Here is a 20,005-nt window from a genome sequence, read left to right on the forward strand (position 1 = left end):
TCCACGTCATCATTTACCCAGAATGCTTTGTGTGGAAATAAAATGGCCTCGTTTGTGTAATATGTTTTTTAAAATTTAGTTTAAGTTATAAAAACTACATAGCCTGTATAAAAACTGTATATGATGCATCAAATGATCAAAGCTTCTTATAGTGTTTTTCTTAACCCTTCTCCCATTCCCAGATTTGTTTTAAAGCTACTTGAGTCACTTTAATGATAAAAGTCACACAAAGTCAGAACATCCAATAAACAGATTTTAAAATGTATTTGTGTTAAACTAAGYTTGAACAGTTGAAGCTGATTTTACTCACAGATGTTTCAGGGTCTGACAGCTCATCCAGTAGTTTTCTGGCATCAACCACAGCTTGATAGAGTCGCAGGTTTTTACCATCTGATGCCACGAAGCAGGCACTGGAGCTGTTACAGTAGGTTCCTGATGGACACAGCAAGTCAGGCTTAATGTTTAGAATCATAAATAATAATAAAATATCACAATAAAACATATGAATCAGTGCTTACCCAGGACAGAGCTGGGCACCAGAGTAGGCAGCCAAGCAACATTGCTGAAGGCAGACGTGTGCAAAGAGTTGATGCGGGCCAGTTCAGAGACCCCTCCGGTGCAGGACAGAGGACCGATGTGGTCCACCCGCCACAGAATCAGCTCGCTGTAAATGGCGTTGGGGTCGTGGAAGGTCCGTGTAGCGGAGTTTCGAAGTCGTTTCCTGATGAAAGCAGAAAATGATCTGAAGTCATAAAAGCCTGTCACCAGTGGTGGGCACTAGTCCCCTAAAGCACTATTAGACAATGAAACCCTTGGTTTTAGACCAKAACATCTCTTTCAGACAGCTTCCTGTTGCGTCCACAGTTAATCCTGTTGGATGTGGTTGGTCCTTCTTGGTGGTATGCTGACATTATCCTGAATACTGTGACTCTTGATTCATCACAAAGACTTGMTGTCTTGGTCACAGATGCTCCAGCAAGACGTGCACCAACAATTTGTCCTCTTTTGAACTCTGGTATGTCACCATAATGTTGTGTGTTGTAATATTTACAGCCAAACTGTGCTCTTACCSTGCTAACTGAMCCTTCACACTCTGCTCTTACTGGTGCAATGTGYAATTAATGAAGACTGACCACCAGGCTGGTCCAGTTTAACCATGAAACCTCCCACACTAACATGACAGCTGTTTCARTTTCACTGTCTAAYCCCTGTATATACAAGGTCATGTGTCAAACTCAAGGCTCACRGGCCAAATGTGGCCTGCAGGTGACTCCYATTTGACCAACCAAGAGCACTAAGTCAAAACATTCTGCACAGTAAATATTGTCTCATGTTGTCTGAAGCATGTTTTWTGTGTCATCTGGATTATATTAGWGCTTTAGAATTAGCTTTTGCTAAATTTTTCAGTGTGTTAGTGCTTTAGAATTAGGGGACCTAAATGTTTGAGTTAGTGCTTTAGAATTAGGGGACCTAAATATTTGAGTTAGGGCTTTAGAATTAGAGGACTTAAATATTTGAGTTAGTGCTTTAGAATTAGGGGACCTAAATATTTGAGTTAGTGCTTTAGTTTTAGTGCAAGTAATATTTAGATTAGTGCTGCCCACCACAGCTAATTTCTTTAAATGATGTGTGGATTTGCGCTTTTTAAGCTTAGAACTGAGTAGCGCTAATCACAAATAATGTTTCGAATTCATCTAAAGTAAAGATAGAGAGCCAACTATATCCATTATGTCTTGTAGCCACATAACTCATTTAAGTTTCATCATCATTTTCCTTCAACATAGGAGGGAAAGCCATCTTTTGTTAACACATTGGAGCTCCGCTGAGTGGAAACAGTGACCTTCAGGTAACATTGTGTTCACAGAGCTTTATACTCTGACTGTCCTTCTGTGTGACACYGGTAGAGATTGTTCCCACAACTCTTTGTGTGGCAGGAAGCAGTTGGAGTTACTTCGCATGGTGACAGTCTACCTGTGGTTCTGATCTGCAGAACCAMGCTCAGCTGTGCAGTTTGTACCTCCTCACTCTGAGGGACACCACAGCAATAAATATTAAACAAATAATAAAAAATAATGAAACACAGAAGGAGGGTCAATCGAACAATTGAATCTCAGATTCAGGAAGAGCAGTGTGGTTTTGGTCCTGGTCGTGGAACAGTGGACCAGCTCTACACYCTCAGCAGGGTCCTGGAGGGTTCATGGGAGTTCAACCAGTCTACATGTGTTTTGTGGACTTGGAGAAGGAGTTCGACCGTGTCCCTCAGGGACTCCTGTGGGGGGTACTCAGGGAGTATGGGGTACCAGGCCCATTGATACAGGCTGTTAGGTCCCTGTAGGACCGGTGTCAGAGCTTGGTCCACATTGCTGGTAGTAAGTCGGACTCGATTCCAGTGAGAGCTGGACTCCACCAAGGTTGTCCTTTGTCACTGATTCTGTTCATAACTTTTATGGACAGAATTTCTAGGCGCAGCCGAGGTGTTGAGGGGATCCTTTTTGGTGAMCTTAGGATCACATCTCTGCTTTTTGTGGATGATGTGGTCCTATTGGCTTCATCAGATCCTGATCTCCAGCTCTCACTGGAGCGGTTCACAGATGGGATGAGGATCAGTGCCTCCAAATTCCAGACCATGGTCTTGACCCAGAAAAGGGTAGGCTGTCTTCTCCGGGTCAGGGAGGAGGTCCTGCCCCAAGTGGAGGAGTTTAAGTTTCTCAGGGTCTTGTTCATGAATGAGGGAAGAATGGAGCAGGAGATCAACAGGTGGATTGGTGCTGTGTCTGCAGTGATGTGGGTGTTGTACCGGTCTGTCGTGGTGAAGAGAGAGCTGAGCCAGAAGGTGAAGCTCTCAGTTTACCAGTGGGTCTACGTTCCTACCCTCATCTATGGTCAGGAGCTTTGGGTAGTGACTGAAAGAAGGAGATCACAGATMCAAGCAGCTGAAATGAGTTTCCTCTGCAGGGTGGCTGGGCTCTCCCTTAGAGATAGGCTGAGAAGMTCAGTCATCCAGGAGGGACTCAGAGTAGAGCCGCTGCTCCTCCACGTCCAGAGGAGCCAGTTGAGGTGGTTCATCTGGTTAGGGTGCCTACCTACCTTCAGTTTTACAACAGTTTAAAATTACTAATATATCTGCATGTTTTCTTACCGAAGCCCTACCATCAATATAAGAAAAAGACCAAGAAGCAGCAGAACTAGAAATCCACACTAGGGGTGTAACGATACATCGATTTATATCGGAATATCGATTTGAATGGTTCATGATTCAAAATGAAAATATCGATCTATATCGTCATCATATCACATTGTATCGATCGCAGACTTGTGAAATGAATTGAAATCGTATCGTGACAGACTTTATACTGAGAAATATCAAATCGTCATCCAAACATATCGATGTAATATTGTATCGTGATGAAGTTGGTGATTTACACCTCTAATCCACAACTAGTTTTTTTACCATGTCTCAAAAGTGTATTTCGACAAATCACCTCYCCAWCCCACGATGACGTGTTAATCTGTGAAAGGAAATGATCTTTCCACTAGTTGGCAGTAAAGTGCTGACATGTCTCATTTATACTGGAATGTTTACAGGTGAACAGAGACAGATTTGTGCCTTATGTTTAGCTTCTGCTACATTTTATTGAGCATATGTGATTTTGAACTTGCGGACCTAAATAATTTGAGTAGCGCTTTAGAAACTGTGCAACTAAATTTTGAATGAGAGCTGCCCACCACTRCCTGTCACACCGTGGTGCAGGCTGCAGCAATGATCCATTTAATTTTCTGATTGCATCATTTTGTACATTTCAGATGCACTTAATGCTTAAAACAAAGGTTTGTGTATTGTTTAATGTGTGTGTTACACATTCTGCACAGAGCTGCTGTGTTGCATCACAGGACAGGAGACAAAGTGGACTGTCACGGTGGAGAGTCTGRCAGCTCAGTATTGATCAGCGCTGCAGCAGAGGGTGGAGCCGTAAACAAAACAAGATGACTCTGATTGGTCCGACTGTGTTGTGTTTGTCTGAAACGGACCGATCCAGGTCTCCTGGGTTCTGTACCTGGGAAGTCCTTTGGGCAGAGGAAAGGTGGGCGGCTGCTCTCCGTCCATGCTGCTGGGGGCGGAGGGCGGGGTGAGCAGAGCGTTGTGGTGGGAGGAGGTGAGCAGCAGCGGCAGCACCGTGTGACACGACTGGTCGTTCAGGTGGAAACGGTGGCCGCAGTAACGGATCTTGTGCGATACGGTCAGAACGTTGGAGAAGCCGGAGCGCTCGGCGAACGTCACGGCCCACTGAGGACAAGACAAACAAATAAAGAAAGTAAACAAACAGACTAGAACAATTAATGCAGAGCGAAGAACGGCTTCGCTGAAGAAGCTAAAACAGAGGAAACAGGAAAACAAACGAATAAACGYCGACTCAGCATTCACACAATCCCAGCTCTGACCTGGTTCAGAGATCCGTCCACATGTTTGGAGACCATCATGACGGCAGGACTGATGCCGGGGCGGAGCTTCGGCGACGGGGAGAYGGCGGTTGAACCCAGGCTGGCTGAGATGGAAGCAGAGCGGGACACTCGTTGGACCATTCGGCCCTGCTCGCCCGTGCCGGCGCTCTCGCCCTCAGTCAGGGTGGAGGCGTACATCAGGATGTTTTTACTCAGAGAGTTGGCGTCACTCGTAGGAAACGCTACGGGAATGCGCGAGGAGAAGGACACCTGGACACAACAAGAACTGGAATCAACTCAGAGCCTCTGCTCCTCAAACATTTTTTACTTTTACAACAAGTCATGAAAATGATTGTGTAACTGCCTGCATCTGTGTGTAACTTTGACTGTTAGCAAAATATCTCCTGAAGCAGTGGACAGGTTTTAATGAAGCTCTCACAAAGTAAAGCTAGGTGCAGCTGAGTGAGAGTCCAGCACTAAACCTCCTTTAAAACAACAAACCTCTCCTTTTATTGTGAAAAAACRTGTTCACTTCCTGCTCCTCCCACCTGAACCTGTCTGAAGATCCCCTGGTTGAACTCATCCAGGTACTTGATGTGCCAGACCAGGAAGGAGCCATCAGTGGGGTGTATGGTGAACAGCATGTCGGGGCTCTTGTTCCACTCGGTGGTCAGGGTCTCCATCCTCCTCTCCAGCAGCATGGAGGGGAGAGGCATGCTGGAGCTGGACCCAGGAGAGGAGGCCTTGGTGCTCCCCTGCTCTCCTGAATCCGCCTCTTCCCCGGGCTCCGACGATGCCTTGTCAGACATCTCGTCCAGGTCTGGAAGATCCAAAACCACAAGCTTTTATGACGAGATGCTGCTTTGGAGCCGTTAAAAACAACAACAACACCATCGCACCAACTGAAACATACCGAAGTCGAACTTCATGGGGGATCCTTCAGGATCCAGAGGGTCCTCGGTGGTCTGTTCCAGCTGCTGTTCGGTGAACTTACGGAGCTGCATCATAAAAAGGTCCATGGAGGAGGTAAAGCTGAGGTCCTTATTGTTGAGCCAGTGAACCACGAAGCCCCCCCCACCGCTCCCATCCTCGGGGTTAAAGACTGTGGAGTCAGCCAGACTTGGTGGGATATCTGACAGGAAAGAAACGAGAGGAAATAAAGATGAGTGATGACGTTTCACGGGCTCTGAGGTTTAATGAAGGTGGATTTTCACCTGTGTTTGGGTTAATGCTGGCTGAGATGTGGAAGTGACACAGCGCATTGGCGTGGTGAGCGATGTGGCGGTGAGTGTGAGCGTCCTGAGTGCCCAGCTGGGACGGCAGCAGCTCGCTGTGAGCCACCAGAGCCGAGGACCGCCGCCGACCCCGGCGAAGCTGCTTCAGGTGGTGGATCGACTGGAGCAGAGCAAACAGTTCACATCATGTCTTTGTTTTATTTGAAGTGCCTGTGACATCAGATTTTTGTGATAAATGTGACCCGTCACGTCGAAACGAGGAAGTGGGAAGTGGAGAAACAGGCAGATACAGGGTTTTGATTTAAACATGTGCAAAAATAGCATTTTGTCAAAACATAATGAATAAATGCCTTATCAATGAATCATTTGAATGAACTGTCTGAAATATAATCCTAAAAACATTTTTGAAGCATTTATTTAACAGCAGCAACAAAAAAAAAAACTGATTTTGAGGAAAACGTCTTAAAATTTTGAGATTTTCTCTGTGAGTTAACAATGTTTTTGTTTCTTTCCAACTGGGAAATCTTAATATACAAAATATTTGAGGTTTTCTCTTTATATTAACAAAACAAATTACTCAATAAAGTTACATAAAATTAGGACATTGCAAACAGTAATGTATTATTGTAACCAACAAGACAAATGAAGTCATATCTCTGGATAAACTGATGATATCAGAATGATCCAGGTATCAAAACGCAGCTTTTAAAGCAGGAATCTGAAAATATGATGAGGTCGTTTTGACCAAATTTGACTTCATCCTCATTTTGTTATGATGGGTCACAAATATGAATGCATTTTAGAAAAAAACAACATTGATAACTTGTTGTATAAAAGACTTCACACCGCTGAGATGAACAGTTGTTGAGATATTTGCATGTGAACAGGAAGTGATGTCAGAGGGGAATGTCTGCATGTAAACACAACGTTGCTACAAAGGCTAACAACACAGACTGTAGAGAAAAATCTGATGTTTCCTTAGATTCTTTTAATCACTATCATAGAGAGATGAGAACAAGTCAGAGTTCAAATAATATTGTTTCAATAAACAAAAACCAGCGAGTTTTCTTTGTTAAAGAGGTCCCTTTTGATGTCACTTCCTGTTTTACTTCGGCTGWGCTAAGTTCAGTAGACAATATGCCATTTATGTGACATAAAATCATGTGTACTATGCCAAGTTTCTTAAATATAAAGCTGTTTTCTTTGACTTTCTGTATTTCATGGATGTGCAGCATGTCACAGGCACTTTAAATGAACACAGTTCCCTGTGAGCGAGCGAACCTCCAAAGCATGCTGGATCTTGTCCTTGTTTCCCGCCAAGCCTGGCAGGCTGGAGCTGAACGAGTGTGTGTTCTCAGTGATCTGTCCTCCAAGAAGACTGTCCTCTGGTAACAGGGTTTCAGACCACAGCCTGCACACGCCGTCCTCACAGGAAGTCAGCAGAACGTTACACACAGAACCCCTGAAACAACAAAAACACAACAAATATCAGCTGATAAACCAGATGGTGTTGTGTTAATACTGGACAACATCTCTTACTTTGGCATGTACTTGCTGGTCTTCCTCCAGGACATGCCGGTGACTGAGCGAGGATGGGCCAAATACACGAAGGAGAAGTGAACAGGAGGGGGCTTTTTATCAGACAGGTCCTGGACCACCACTGCAGAGCGCCAGGCGGTGGTGGGGTACCACACTTTGAGTAAACAGTCATCCTGCAGAGACCCAGGTCAACACACTGATACAGAGCTGATGTTACACAAACATGTTTAAAGATTAATATTATACCTTTCCAAGTGTTGCAAAGTACTCCCCATCAGGAGACCACTTGGCAACGTGAACAGACCCGGCGGTCCTGAGAGAAAAACAACAACATCAGCTGTTTTCACTTCTCCATGATAAATGCTCCATGTGCAGAAAACAAAAGAGGCAGGAAGTCTTTAGCCAACTGTGASAGCTTTAAACAGAACCTACTGCTGGTACATTCAGAGCTGAACTTCCTTGTTCCAGTGACRACCCATGTGTCATCACCTGACAATTACTAACACGGTGCTAAAGTCTGTTTACACAGCTGTAGGCTGCAGAATAATGAGCAGATTAAATCTGATTTTAGTTTTCACTAAACTGTCAGGAAAGGTTAACATTTATAGAGTTTATTATTAATATGAGTTTTTACCTAAAATGACATAAAACCTGGGCTAAACATTTATTATGTTAATTATTCAGGTCAGTTTGCTGTRAAAACATTTTTAGATTTGTTGTATTATAAATGTTGATCTGTTTGTTGTACAAAAATAAAACTGACTTGCACTGCCAGACACAGGTCCAGTCATTTAGGACAGGATGGTTTTTGTCCTCCATCATCTGCCCATCCTCCTCTTCTATCAGGGCATCTGTCAGTGGAGGAGCCCACAGCTGGAGTCGCTCCGTCGCTGCCAGGATACGATTCCCTGAGGTCACAAACGCACTGAATTACACACCTCGTATCACACAATGACTCCTACTGCACACAGAGGCACACACATGAGGTGAGGCTTACATAAGACTGAAGTAAGTTCAGGCAAATTAAAGTGGAATGGGGCAGACCTGTACCATGGATCAGACATGTTGGAATTGTGTCTAACATAAAATAGTCTAACATTTACTACAAGAGTGTAAACTATGTGTAACATAAATTATATGGGTGTAAACTGTGTGTAACGTAAATTATATTGGTGTAAACTGTGTGTAACGCAGATTATAAAGGGTATAAACTGTGTGCAACATAATATTATAATGGGTGTAAACTGTGTAACAGATTATAGGAGTGTAAACTGTGTGTATCATATATTATATGGGTGTAAACTGTGTGTAATGTAGATTATAGGGGTGTAAACTGTGTGTAATGTAGATTATAGGGGTGTAAACTGTGTGTAATGTAGATTATAGGGGTGTAAACTGTGTGTAATGTAGATTATAGGAGTGTAAACTGTGTGTAATGTAGATTATAGGGGTGTAAACTGTGTGTAATGTAGATTATAGGAGTGTAAACTGTGTGTCACATAGATTATATGTGTGTAAACTGTGTGTCACATAGATTATATGTGTGTAAACTGTGTGTCACATAGATTATATGTGTGTAAACTGTGAGTAAAGTAAATCATAGTGGTGTAAAGTGTTAGTAACATAGATTATAAGGGTGTAAACAGTGTAACACATGMTATAGGGGTATAAAGTGTGTGTGAATTGATTCATAAGGGTTTTAACTGTGTGCTGTGGGTCATAGCTCGAACACAGAAAGCTGAGGTATACCTTGTGGGTCCCAGGCCAGGTTGTAGGTGATGGCATCAAGAAAGAACTGTCCTGTCTTTTGCCACTGATAGTTAAGTTGCTGTTAGTGGTCGGAGGGCGAGACACACCATGCAAGGTTATTTGCACACAGGTTTGAGTAAATTCACCAGATGCTGAGTGAAATCATTCCCTGACATYGATACTCACCTTGTGTCGTTGATTTGGGTTGGTAGAAAGAGGTTCAAAGATGCAGACTGTGTTTCCGTAAGATGCAGCAATCTAAAAATAAAGAGCCATGTTCGTCATCAGAACATTACTCACCTCATCAGTGCTTTGGCTTCATTATTCCCAGAGGACAGGAGTAGGTAGGGAGCGCAGCGGATCAGTGCAAACATGGCTAAATGTACGTTTTTGTGTTCAGCTGAGGTAATAATGTCCTCTGGCTCCACTGGAAGTGTGTGAGAAAGTGACACTTACCCTGCCCAGCTGGTGGGAACACTCCACACAGCCCACCTGTATGTTTCCATTCTGAGCTCCAGGGATGATCTGAACACAGTCAAAGTCACACGCCAGGATCACTACGTCACAACCTGAGCCGTAGGCCTGGAAAAGACAAGAAAACGCAGATCAAACCTAAATGAATGTAGACGTTAAAAAGCTTTGAATATTACAGTTACTGTACATTTAGTTGTTTATAGTAGTTATAATAGTAAATAAAGCAGACTGACTGAATGTAAAACTGTAAAGAAGCAGCTCTGACAGCAGGAGTCTCTGCAGCACTCAGTGTGGGGCTGCAGAGCCAGCACTGACCTGCGGGGCTGCAGAGATCCACAGCTTTGACCCACCTTCACCCYGCATGTCCTACAGGTGGTTGAGGTTAAAGTGTTGTGAAACAACACAGCAGAACTCTGTGATTGACGCACTTTAAATGTAAGATGGTGTAAAAATCATAAAACCCTGTTTCCATCTGAACAACCAAACATTCTGTTTCTTCTAAAGTCATGTCAGAATATTTTCACATCTTTGCCTCTCCTCGTGGTCATCAGAAAACATCAGCACAATTCGCTCACAGCTTCTCCACACACGTTGTTGCCTTCTTAGCTTCTATATCTTTAGATATTTAAAGTATCTACCTGTGAACTGTAGCTTTTAYAGAACTGATTTGAAGTGTGAGCCCAGAACAGCCCAACTAACRCAGCACTCGTCCTGTTGTGACTCAAAGAAGTCAAATGTTTGCTGCAGGCAGGACTGACCTCGTTCACTGCAGTGGAGCTCCTGAGGTGTGCGGCTMAAGGCGCGCTGTTGGTTTATCACTATAGTGTTGTGAACACAGTCAGGTGTTTCACCTGTTTGTTCAGTTTAAGTCATTGACTCTGATGCTGCTGCCCAACAGAYGGCTTCAGAGTAACAGTCACAGATGTACAGAAGATGATATATCTGGCTGTAAACACTGAGTCATGGATGCATCTTTAGGTGTCATGTGACCAGTGTCTGTGTCAGGGTTGTTTAAAGKACCACAAAGTGATACTTCAGTAAAAGTACAAGTATCTTACCAAAAAATTACTTTGGTAAAAGTTAAAATCTCCTTTAGGAATATTACTTAAGTAAAAGTATTAAAGTGTCTGATATATTTTGTACTTAATTAAGTATTCAAATTAAAAGATTTAAATTGAGCAATTAGTCAATTATGCATGTTTTGGGGCAGTTACCTCCTAATAAATGTTATTACAGAAAATCTATGTTGTATTAAAAGAATGAATGGATGTTAAATTTAGGATGCACTAGTCCAGCTGTTTCAGTTTATATACATATATCAAGGCTGCACAAAGCTTTTCCCCAAAATGAAAATCTATCTGAGGGCTGCGGCCAAATGTAAGAATATAATTCATGAAATACAAATACTTCTTAAGTACAGTCCTTTKATTTGAATGATTCTGTCCTGCTGGAGTGTGACATGATTTGTTTGTGTACAAACTAATACACTATCAGAGTTTTATATATTTATACTTCTCATTCAACCACAGTTAAATTCACTCTATCTAGGAGGCTCAGTTTATATGGATAGTTTTTATTTTTTACAACAACAAGCTGCTATGAAAACAAGCAGAAATGAAATAAAAGTAACAACTTTATACTTCTTGTCTTTTTTAAAAATGTAAGAAGTAGAAAGTACAGATAGCTGTGTGAAACTGTAAGAAGGAGAACTAAAAAGTAGTAGTCTAAAAAAAATTACTCAAGTAAAGTACAGATACCCATAAAATCTACTTAAGTACAGTAASAAAGTATTTGTACTTAGTTACTGTACAACTCTGGTCTGTGTGTCTAATGTTCAGGTAAATACCAAGGAATCTGTAAGTTTCTTCTTCAAAGCATGCAATTTATGACCTGTTGGGTTGCCGTACAGTCTCCTCTCTTCACTGAAATGTTTCCATACGGTGGATTTAAACCAAGCAGGCAGCTGCTCAACTCAAGCTTCTCTGTCTCATCTGAACTCTTGCTTTGCTTTGATGTAAAGTGCTTTACATTTAGATTATTTACTTTTACTCTGTTAGAAAAATGCAGATAAAAAGTCTCCTGTGAGTGAGACACAAACTCACCGTCTGGTTCTCTGTACCAAGAAAGTAAAGTACAAATCCATGTACCAGTACTAAGTTTTTGACATTGGCTGGGAGGTAAATTGATCCAACTGTAGCTGCTGTCAGCTGGCAAACAAAAGCAGGACGGGAGCGACGGCTGCAGCACCTGGGAGACAGGTGAGCGGCGGAGGGGTCAGGACGACTGCTCGTGTCGTTCATTATTCAGGAGAACAGGAGGAGGAGCTGAGAGTAACCGGGCCGGACAACAGAACAGAACCACGGCTGGACGGTGAGGCTTTCAGCTGGCCTCTGAACGCTGCTAATGTAGGAAGTGGTGAGGCAGCTGCAGCGTGGGCTTCACTGTTACTGAGGCACTGGCTCCATTAAGATCAGTCACCGTCACGCACTGTCTGCAACACACACACACACACACACACACACACACACACACACACACACACACACGCTCTCCTCTTTGTCACTTAGATAAATTACACACAGTGACCTGCTAAGTTTTAGTGTTTCTGCCTTAAACACCATGACTTGTCATCACTCAGCTCACCTCTGGCTCCAGCCTTGTGTTCTCCATCTATCAACATCTAGGTACCCACAACTACACACACACAGACACACACACTGCTGATGCCACACAAAGGAAATGTTATGAACAGATTGTCCCAGGATAATCCTGACACATCACAGTAAACCAGCAGAGCACCGGCCTCATGGATTATATTTTAATGCATCACAAAAACACTAAATTAAATACAAAACAAGCTTTTATGTTACTAATGTGATAAAAACTGCCTGTTAAGGTGGCGTCACACTCAAAATGAAAAGAAATCTGGTAAATTTCAGTGCTTTGGGACCAACGAGCCAGTTTTAATAAATGCTGACCTATTTTTGCCTGCATGACTCGCAAAACTCTTCTGCTCTACGTGAACGTTTTCATCCACCAACACATGTAGCTGATCCACGTTTATCACTCAATCTGCTGGAGAGTAGAAATGAAAACATGCAGGTTTGCAGCAGTACTTGTTAATTATTTATCATCGGCGTGGACTGTAACGTCTGTAGCTTCTTCCTGAGCTCCTCTGCAGGAACCAGAACAGCTCCAGATCTTCAGGAGGATTTCTGTCATCATTTCAAAACATTTTTAACAAAAAGGACTGCCAGCCTAGTTACAGGTGAGGAAACCAAGAACTGCAGGTATTGTTGCAGTTTTCCTTGTGAATGCTCTTCACTAACTAGTCACCATGGTTTGATTTGACCTGAAGCATCCAGAAGAAACGTTTGTGTTACCACACAGTGACAACACACTGCTGGTCTACTCTGAGGTTTTACTGAATACAAACTGTTTGCAGATGTTGATCTGCAGGAGGAGATGGTCAAAGTGTCTGCAAAATGATTTTATTGTTTGGTTTTGTTTCTGAGGTGGACTGACTGATCCTGAACCATAAAACAGGACCTGCTGGGTCTCATGACTTTCATGTGACTGAGACTTATCAGGTCTGCTGAACACACAGCGCACCCTGCACACCTGAAGCAGCCACAGGAAAGAGACGTTTGAAGATGAAAAATGTTTGTATTTATCAGTAAAGCTGAATTTTTATCTTTGTTAGACTCTTAAAGACAACAAAGGTAAAGTAACAGAGCTGCAGCTGCCTTTAGAGCAGATTTAAACTAAAGCAGTGACTGAGGTCATGTGATGTGATGAAGATAAGAGGAAGAGGACGACAGCATTTCTGCTGTTCTTCCATCTAACAGCAGATCTTCCTCACTGATCTCCAGCTGGTTGTGGGAGTTAAAGCAAGCTTTGTGTATCAGATGATATTATCAGCTGTGACCTGCAGTAATCTGCTGCTCAGTCAGTTTGTCTCCCTGCAGCCTGACCTTTGACCCTGCAGTCTACAGTCAACATTTAGGACTTCTGTTCTCTGCTGACAGCGAGAAAACAGCAGGTTTACAATAAAACTGCACAACATCCAGCTTCAAACACTCCAACAACACAGTTATTGTCATAAAGCTGCTGCACTTTTTAAAGGGATCCAGGATTAGTTGTAACATTAGACTTTATTTGATAAACATTTATTTTAACTGTAAAATAAAGACTGTAAAAATACTGCAGGATGTTTAGTTTTTATAATTTTTAAACTACATTTTAAAATATATATATATATTACACGAAAGGAGCCATTTTATTTGCACACAAAGCATTCTGGGTAAATGATGACGTGGATAGGTCCTCGGTGCGAGGCTGCTAGCGAGCTATATCCACCCTGAAGGTTAATCTTGGACAATATCTGATGATCGACTCTTTTAAATGAAACCAGAGAGCGTTGACAGAGAGGAGAAGGTAGAAATTAGCGCGACAAACAAGCTAACCTGAGGTCCTCCATCCATATTTTCAGTTACAGCTGAGTCATTTTTGTGTTCCCCTCTCTGTCATGTGGATGGAGGACCTCAGTGAGAGGAGAATGTGTAGCGCTGAGCTAATACATATATATGGTGATAGCATCGGGGCTAGCGCTAAAGCTAACAGGCTAATCTGAGGTTGTTCTTCCATGAAGCAGCTCTGTTGTCCTCCATCCATATTTTCAGTTCCAGGCTGAGTCATTTCTACCTTCTCCTCTCTGTCAACGCTCTCTGGTTTCATTTAAAAGAGTCGATCATCAGATATTGTCCAAGATTAACCTTCAGGGTGGATATAGCTCGCTAGCAGCCTCGCACCGAGGACCTATCCACGTCATCATTTACCCAGAATGCTTTGTGTGCAAATAAAATGGCCCCGTCCGTGTTAAAATATATTTTAAAAAATGTAAGCAGTTTATTTATACAGTCAGGAAGTGTCAAAGATCGTTTGTCTTCACAGTGTAAAGGGCTCGACACACGGGAGGCGACGTCGCTCTCTCTCCATTCATTTCCTGTGGAGCCTGTGCGGTGAGGCGACAATCTCTTGCCCTCCTCCAGCTAAGAGACCGGTGAAAATAGTGCATGTGAAATTTCGCGCTCGTACACGTAGACGTGCACACGCTAGCTTGCGGCGCGACATATGAAAGTTGAAAAATGTTTAACTTTTGTCGCCGTCGCTTAGCGTACAACCAATCAGCGAGGGTTTCACTGACTGACCAATGAGAGGAGAGTATGCTACACACTGCAGTTAGCTAACACTTTCACCAAGTGATTACTAAAAAGCTTTGTGGGAATTTATTGGCACCAGGGTGAAGTTTATGGTAAGTTTTTCCTCATAAAACTGTATCTTGATGTGTGTTTGTTTTTCAATATCATTAGCATCGCAAGATTTGTTTAGTTTACACGTCCGTAATGCACACCCCCTTCAGAGGCAAGAACCAATCAAATTTTGTGAAGACAAGCGACCTGAGAGCGCGATTCRCAACGCTGCGATCGTTATCGCGTCCCGTGTGTCGGGTTTCACCCTGGCTGCGATGACAGCCGTTAATCGCTGTAGTTTGTCGCTCCCCGTGTGTCGAGCCCTTCAGAAGATGTGTCCAACAGCTTTTAACTGACATCGAACTCCAACCATTCTGAGAAACACAGAAAATCAAACTGTTGTTTTTCCTCCAGTTCATCCCAGTCTGAGAGAGAAGAGCCAAACTGGTCTGACAGAAGACTCTGAACGAGCAGACACGTCTTAAAGACATGTCCTTCAGTGTCTCTGAGGACAAACCTGATGAGACGCTGCAGACCAGGAGCTGCTGCTCTGGGTCAGGTCCTGGAGCCTTTAGGGGTCAGTGTGAGTGTAAACACTTTGGACATGATGTCTCGTGGTCTTCAGACCCCCGACACCAGGCACAGAAACCAAGGCCCGGTGGCAACGAGCCAGGCTTTAGCTTCACAACCATGTCTGTCCCCTGCTGCTGAGCAGATACGACCGCAGGGAGAACGTCCGTCTGTTTCCTCCAAACTGTCCTGATCTGGAGACAGAGGGACGCTGAGGGGACGGGCAGCGCCTGCAGCTTTATCAGAATCAGCAGGACGAGTTGTCTCTGAATCCCTGCAGACCGAGGACGTCACACACAGGAGAAGAGCTGCATTTCTGAAAACACCTCACTACAAACATCAAGACCCAAACCAGAACCAGAACCAGAACCAACCATCAGAGCCAATAAACAAGCCAGTTTTCCAACATGACAGATGTTGTGCTGCAGAACCTTAAAACCACAAACTGTGTTTCTATGTTCTGTTTTTATTTCAGTTCTATTTCCTGTCACCATCAGGAGAGGAGGTGATGTAAGTGTGATGACCTGAAGGGTTTTTAAAAACAACAATATGTTGGAGTAATGAGCAGACATTTCTCTCACACACAGTTGAATAATGATGTCTCGTTTGCTCGAGGCTGAACCAGAAGTATCTGTCAGGAAAAATAGGATTTATTTTACATCCTAAAGCCAAACAGTTGGGCAGAAATCATACCGTGTGCAAATAATCACCAGTAAAACTGTCAACAATTAATATTAATATTTATTCATATGGAGAAGCTAACGCTAACCCTGTGAATCTGTCTGATCACCTGAAACACTGCCGTAAACCGGAGAACGAGCAAAGCCAGGAAACGAGGACCAAGGCCACAGCGTTGGCTACACATATTTGTTAACTATTAATCATTAGCTGAGGAGTGCCACAATTAATCATGATATATTTTTATTTGGATACTGCCCAATCTGGTACTGAACACATCACAAACACTGCATTTTTGTTTAATCAGTATGTCAGAAACAAACAGTACGCAGTGAAGGAATAAACATCACTGCCACTTTTTTAGGTCAGAAATGTGGACTTAAACTGCAGCTATTTTTGTTTAATATTTTCAATTCAACACTATGTGTTGAGGATAACTCTCAGCTACTACCACACCAGGTTTTATATCCATATCTATAAAACTGACTGAGATATAACCATTTTTGTGTTAGCTAAGGTTGATTAGCTGTGGCAGCCATTTTAAAACGAGCTGGCTCCCAAAGTTAATCAATTGTAGTCAAACATCCAGTGATTACTTCCTGAAAGTTTAATTCAAATCTGAGCAGTGGTTGGTGAGATATTTTGCTAACAGACAGCTTTGCCATGTTGTCAAAATTTAAACTAAGATTTTATATAAGCTGTTAGCCCTCTGAATGTGTGTTGGAGATCAGTCTCAGATACTACCACACCAAGTTGTACCTTAATATCTGCAAAGATAATTAAACTGTAGCCATATTTGTGTGTTTTATGTTCAGTTAGCTGTGGCGGCCATCTTGAATCAGATTCAGTCCAAAAGTTAAACAGTTGTAGTTGAATATTAATTGATTATTTCCTGAAAGTTACATTACAAACAGTGCAGTGGCTTTTGAGATATTTTGCTAACAGAAGCACGGGTGTAAAAACATAATCGTCCGCCGTTCAGCAGTCCAGGACAGGGCACGTGACGTGTCTACAAACAATGGCAGTAACTCGTGAGTGTTGACATGAAGCTCCACCGTTGTTTCCTGCTGCTCAGCCTTTTAGCGCATCACCTGTCCTTATAAGGCGGCCTACGTCACGGCTCTGGCGCAGCTGATGCTGGGATGACAGCGGGCTAACCGATCCGTGAGGAGGAGGAGGATTTAACGCCAAATGGAAGCGAGCTCCGGCTGCTTCCACCTCCAGACACAAACAAACACGAGCTGCCGTTTCTCCAGCGTTTCCGGTCACTCAGCACAGATGAAGCTGCAGGTTTCCCTAAAGATGCGATAATAAAGCCAGGGAATCCCACCGTTACAGGATGCAGCTAAAGGTCACCGCGCGACGTTAAACGCTTTAGCTAACATTTACAGAAGCTAACAGCTAACAGAAGCTGTGTGTGAATAAATGTCGGTGCGGCGGTTTAACCCGGCTAGTTGGTGCTTTAGCTAACTCGCGAGCTCAGCGCCGAGCATTAGCGAAGCTAGCTAGCTTCAGTCGGTGTCGCCGCTGAGTAAATAAAATAAAACCTCACCGTGAACGGAGTGTCGTTGACGCTCCCCACCGAGTAGCAGCAGTCCCCGGGGTTCACGGCGCCCGTCAGCACCTGGTGCAGATGCATTCTTCCTCCCGCTCGGCAGCAGATGAGGGGGCTTCTTTTAATTATTTACAACGAGCCCACCCTTCAGGTCCCCCCGTCCAGCGACGACTCGGAATCCCATCAGGAGGGTCTCAAAGCGTCGTGGTTCCTCCGCGGCCCCGGCAGGCAGAGAGCCGTTCAACCCCACCGGAAGACGGCGGCGCTGCGGGCTGTGAGCCGTTCCGCGCGTTCATGTAATTTCATCAGGTCCCGGCAGGTTTTTAATCATTAAAACCCCGCTGTCAGCACCGTCCTCCTCAGAGCCGACCGAGCCAGGCTGCGGGATCTGCAGCGCTCCTGACATGCGCGTTCACGCCGCCGTCACGGCACGACTGGACCAGCATAGATATACAACACCTAGAGTCACTCAACAGCGTCCAGCTCACTGCGCTCCTGATGACTGTACGTGTTTTCTATATCACGATCTATGTTTAATGTGGGTTWAAAACTTTATATTTTTATTTACCTCATACTCTACTTTTTTAAAAAAAACTTTTAGCTTTTTCTGGTCAGACAAAAATATACAGGAAAAATCCAACAATTGTGAAAACTATTAAAATATTACATTTTTAAAATGAATTGAAGAAACCTGAATGTATTTCAATGCAGGAAATGGTAAACAAAGCTGAAATAAGTTAATATTTTTGTTCACTTTTTTCTCACTACATTATTTGCAGTCTAATACGAAGGACCGATCTTGCCACAAGTAGAAATAAATGTATAAATTATAATTTGGCAAATATTTCACCAAAAACGTTAAACAAACGCACTTACACAACTTATTTGATTGTACAGTACGGGATAAATTAGTATTTGTCATTTTAAACAGTATTAATTTGATAACAATTATTTTATTTCCATTTAATTTAAAATCTTTTCAAAATAATTAACTTTTGTATTAAATTATTATTTTTCTTTTTTCTGTATTTTTATATTCTTTACTGTCGCATTTTATTTTATTTTTCTCTTATTCTGTATTTATTAAATATTTTTTATTTAGTGGCACATTATCATACATTGATTTATTTTCTCCTCTATTTCCTCTTTGCATTTTTTCTACTTTTGTTTTCTCATCTGTTTATTTACACTTCTCTTTTTTCTTCTCCTCACTTCCTCCTGAMGATCAATCCTGACAATAAATGACTTTATCAAGTCATTTATTAATTTCTGTATTTATTTCCAGTTTTGTCCTCCGTGATTGTTCAGCTTCTTCAGTGACTTTTTATAAATTTTATTTTTTTTCACAAATATTTTCCATAAAAACACATTTAAATTTATTCAGTTCCTTTTACAATATCTATTTTTGAAATCTGCTTCAGCTGCTGGCTCTGTTTTTGTCTTTTTATGTTACTTTTATGTTTTATGTAGCCTTCAGCTAACATAGATTTTACCTAATTGTTTTTCTGTTTTAGCTTTAAGAAGAATTTCACTTCTTTAAGTTTTTAGTTAGTGTTTTGATACGTTTAGCTTTATGCTTTAGCTGAATCTGAACCATTCATTCCACCTGAAATGTTAGAAATGTAAAATAAAACAACTGTCACGATCAGTCAACTAGTCACGATTAGTCAACTAGTCACGATCAGTCAACTAGTCACGATTAGTCAACTAGTCATGATTAGTCAACTAGTCATGATCAGTCAACTAGTCACGGTTAGTCAACTGGTCACGATTAGTCAACTAGTCACGATCAGTCAACTAGTCACGATTAGTCAACTAGTCATGATCAGTCAACTAGTCACGGTTAGTCAACTGGTCACGATTAGTCAACTAGTCACGATCAGTCAACTAGTCATGATTAGTCAACTAGTCACGATTAGTCAACTGGTCACTATTAGTCAACTGGTCACGGTTAGTCAACTAGTCACGATTAGTCAACTAGTCACGATAAGTCAACTGGTCACTATTAGTCAACTGGTCACGGTTAGTCAACTAGTCACGATCAGTCAACAAGTCACGATTAGTCAACTAATCACGATCAGTCAACTAGTCACGACTAGTCAACTAGTCACGATCAGTCAACTAGTCACAATTAGTCAACTAATCACGATCAGTCAACTAGTCACGACTAGTCAACTAGTCACGATCAGTCAACTAGTCACAATCAGTCAACTAATCACGATTATTCAACTAGTCACAATCAGTCAACTAGTCATGATTACAGTCGACTAAAATCACCGACTAATTTAATCAACGCGTTTTTGTTTTTTTCTAACTTTGTTTTTCTCTCCAAACTGCTGCGGCACCTTCCACTGGCTTCCTGTCCTTGACACACATGCACAGTGGTAATTAGTGCTGCCACAAACGATTATCTGTGATTAGTTGACCATAAAAAATACAGTTAGAAAAAAATGAAACATCAACTATTAAATTAGTTGTTGACCATTTTAACAGTTGACATAATCGTGACTAGT

At 42.4% G+C, this 20,005-nt stretch overlaps 1 protein-coding gene across 1 annotated transcript in view; it reads right to left on the bottom strand.

The window, feature by feature from the left end:
* The window catches only part of dmxl2 (Dmx-like 2), a gene marked incomplete at its 3' end in the record, with an annotated part of 32,604 nt that extends 14,762 nt beyond the window's left edge, over nt 1-17,842 (bottom strand). Inside the window, 15 exon segments of the mRNA XM_014026663.1 lie at nt 311-432; nt 519-721; nt 4,056-4,285; nt 4,441-4,710; nt 4,989-5,260; nt 5,354-5,572; nt 5,655-5,835; nt 6,957-7,137; nt 7,215-7,387; nt 7,461-7,527; nt 7,978-8,122; nt 8,964-9,042; nt 9,150-9,221; nt 9,420-9,545; nt 17,490-17,842. Coding sequence (XP_013882117.1) covers nt 311-432; nt 519-721; nt 4,056-4,285; nt 4,441-4,710; nt 4,989-5,260; nt 5,354-5,572; nt 5,655-5,835; nt 6,957-7,137; nt 7,215-7,387; nt 7,461-7,527; nt 7,978-8,122; nt 8,964-9,042; nt 9,150-9,221; nt 9,420-9,545; nt 17,490-17,576 — 2,427 coding nt within the window.
* Nucleotides 17,843-20,005: the final 2,163 nt, after the last annotated feature.

The sequence above is a fragment of the Austrofundulus limnaeus genome, unplaced genomic scaffold (genome assembly GCF_001266775.1).
Source record: "Austrofundulus limnaeus strain Quisiro unplaced genomic scaffold, Austrofundulus_limnaeus-1.0 Scaffold578, whole genome shotgun sequence".
NCBI classification, from domain to species: domain Eukaryota; kingdom Metazoa; phylum Chordata; class Actinopteri; order Cyprinodontiformes; family Rivulidae; genus Austrofundulus; species Austrofundulus limnaeus.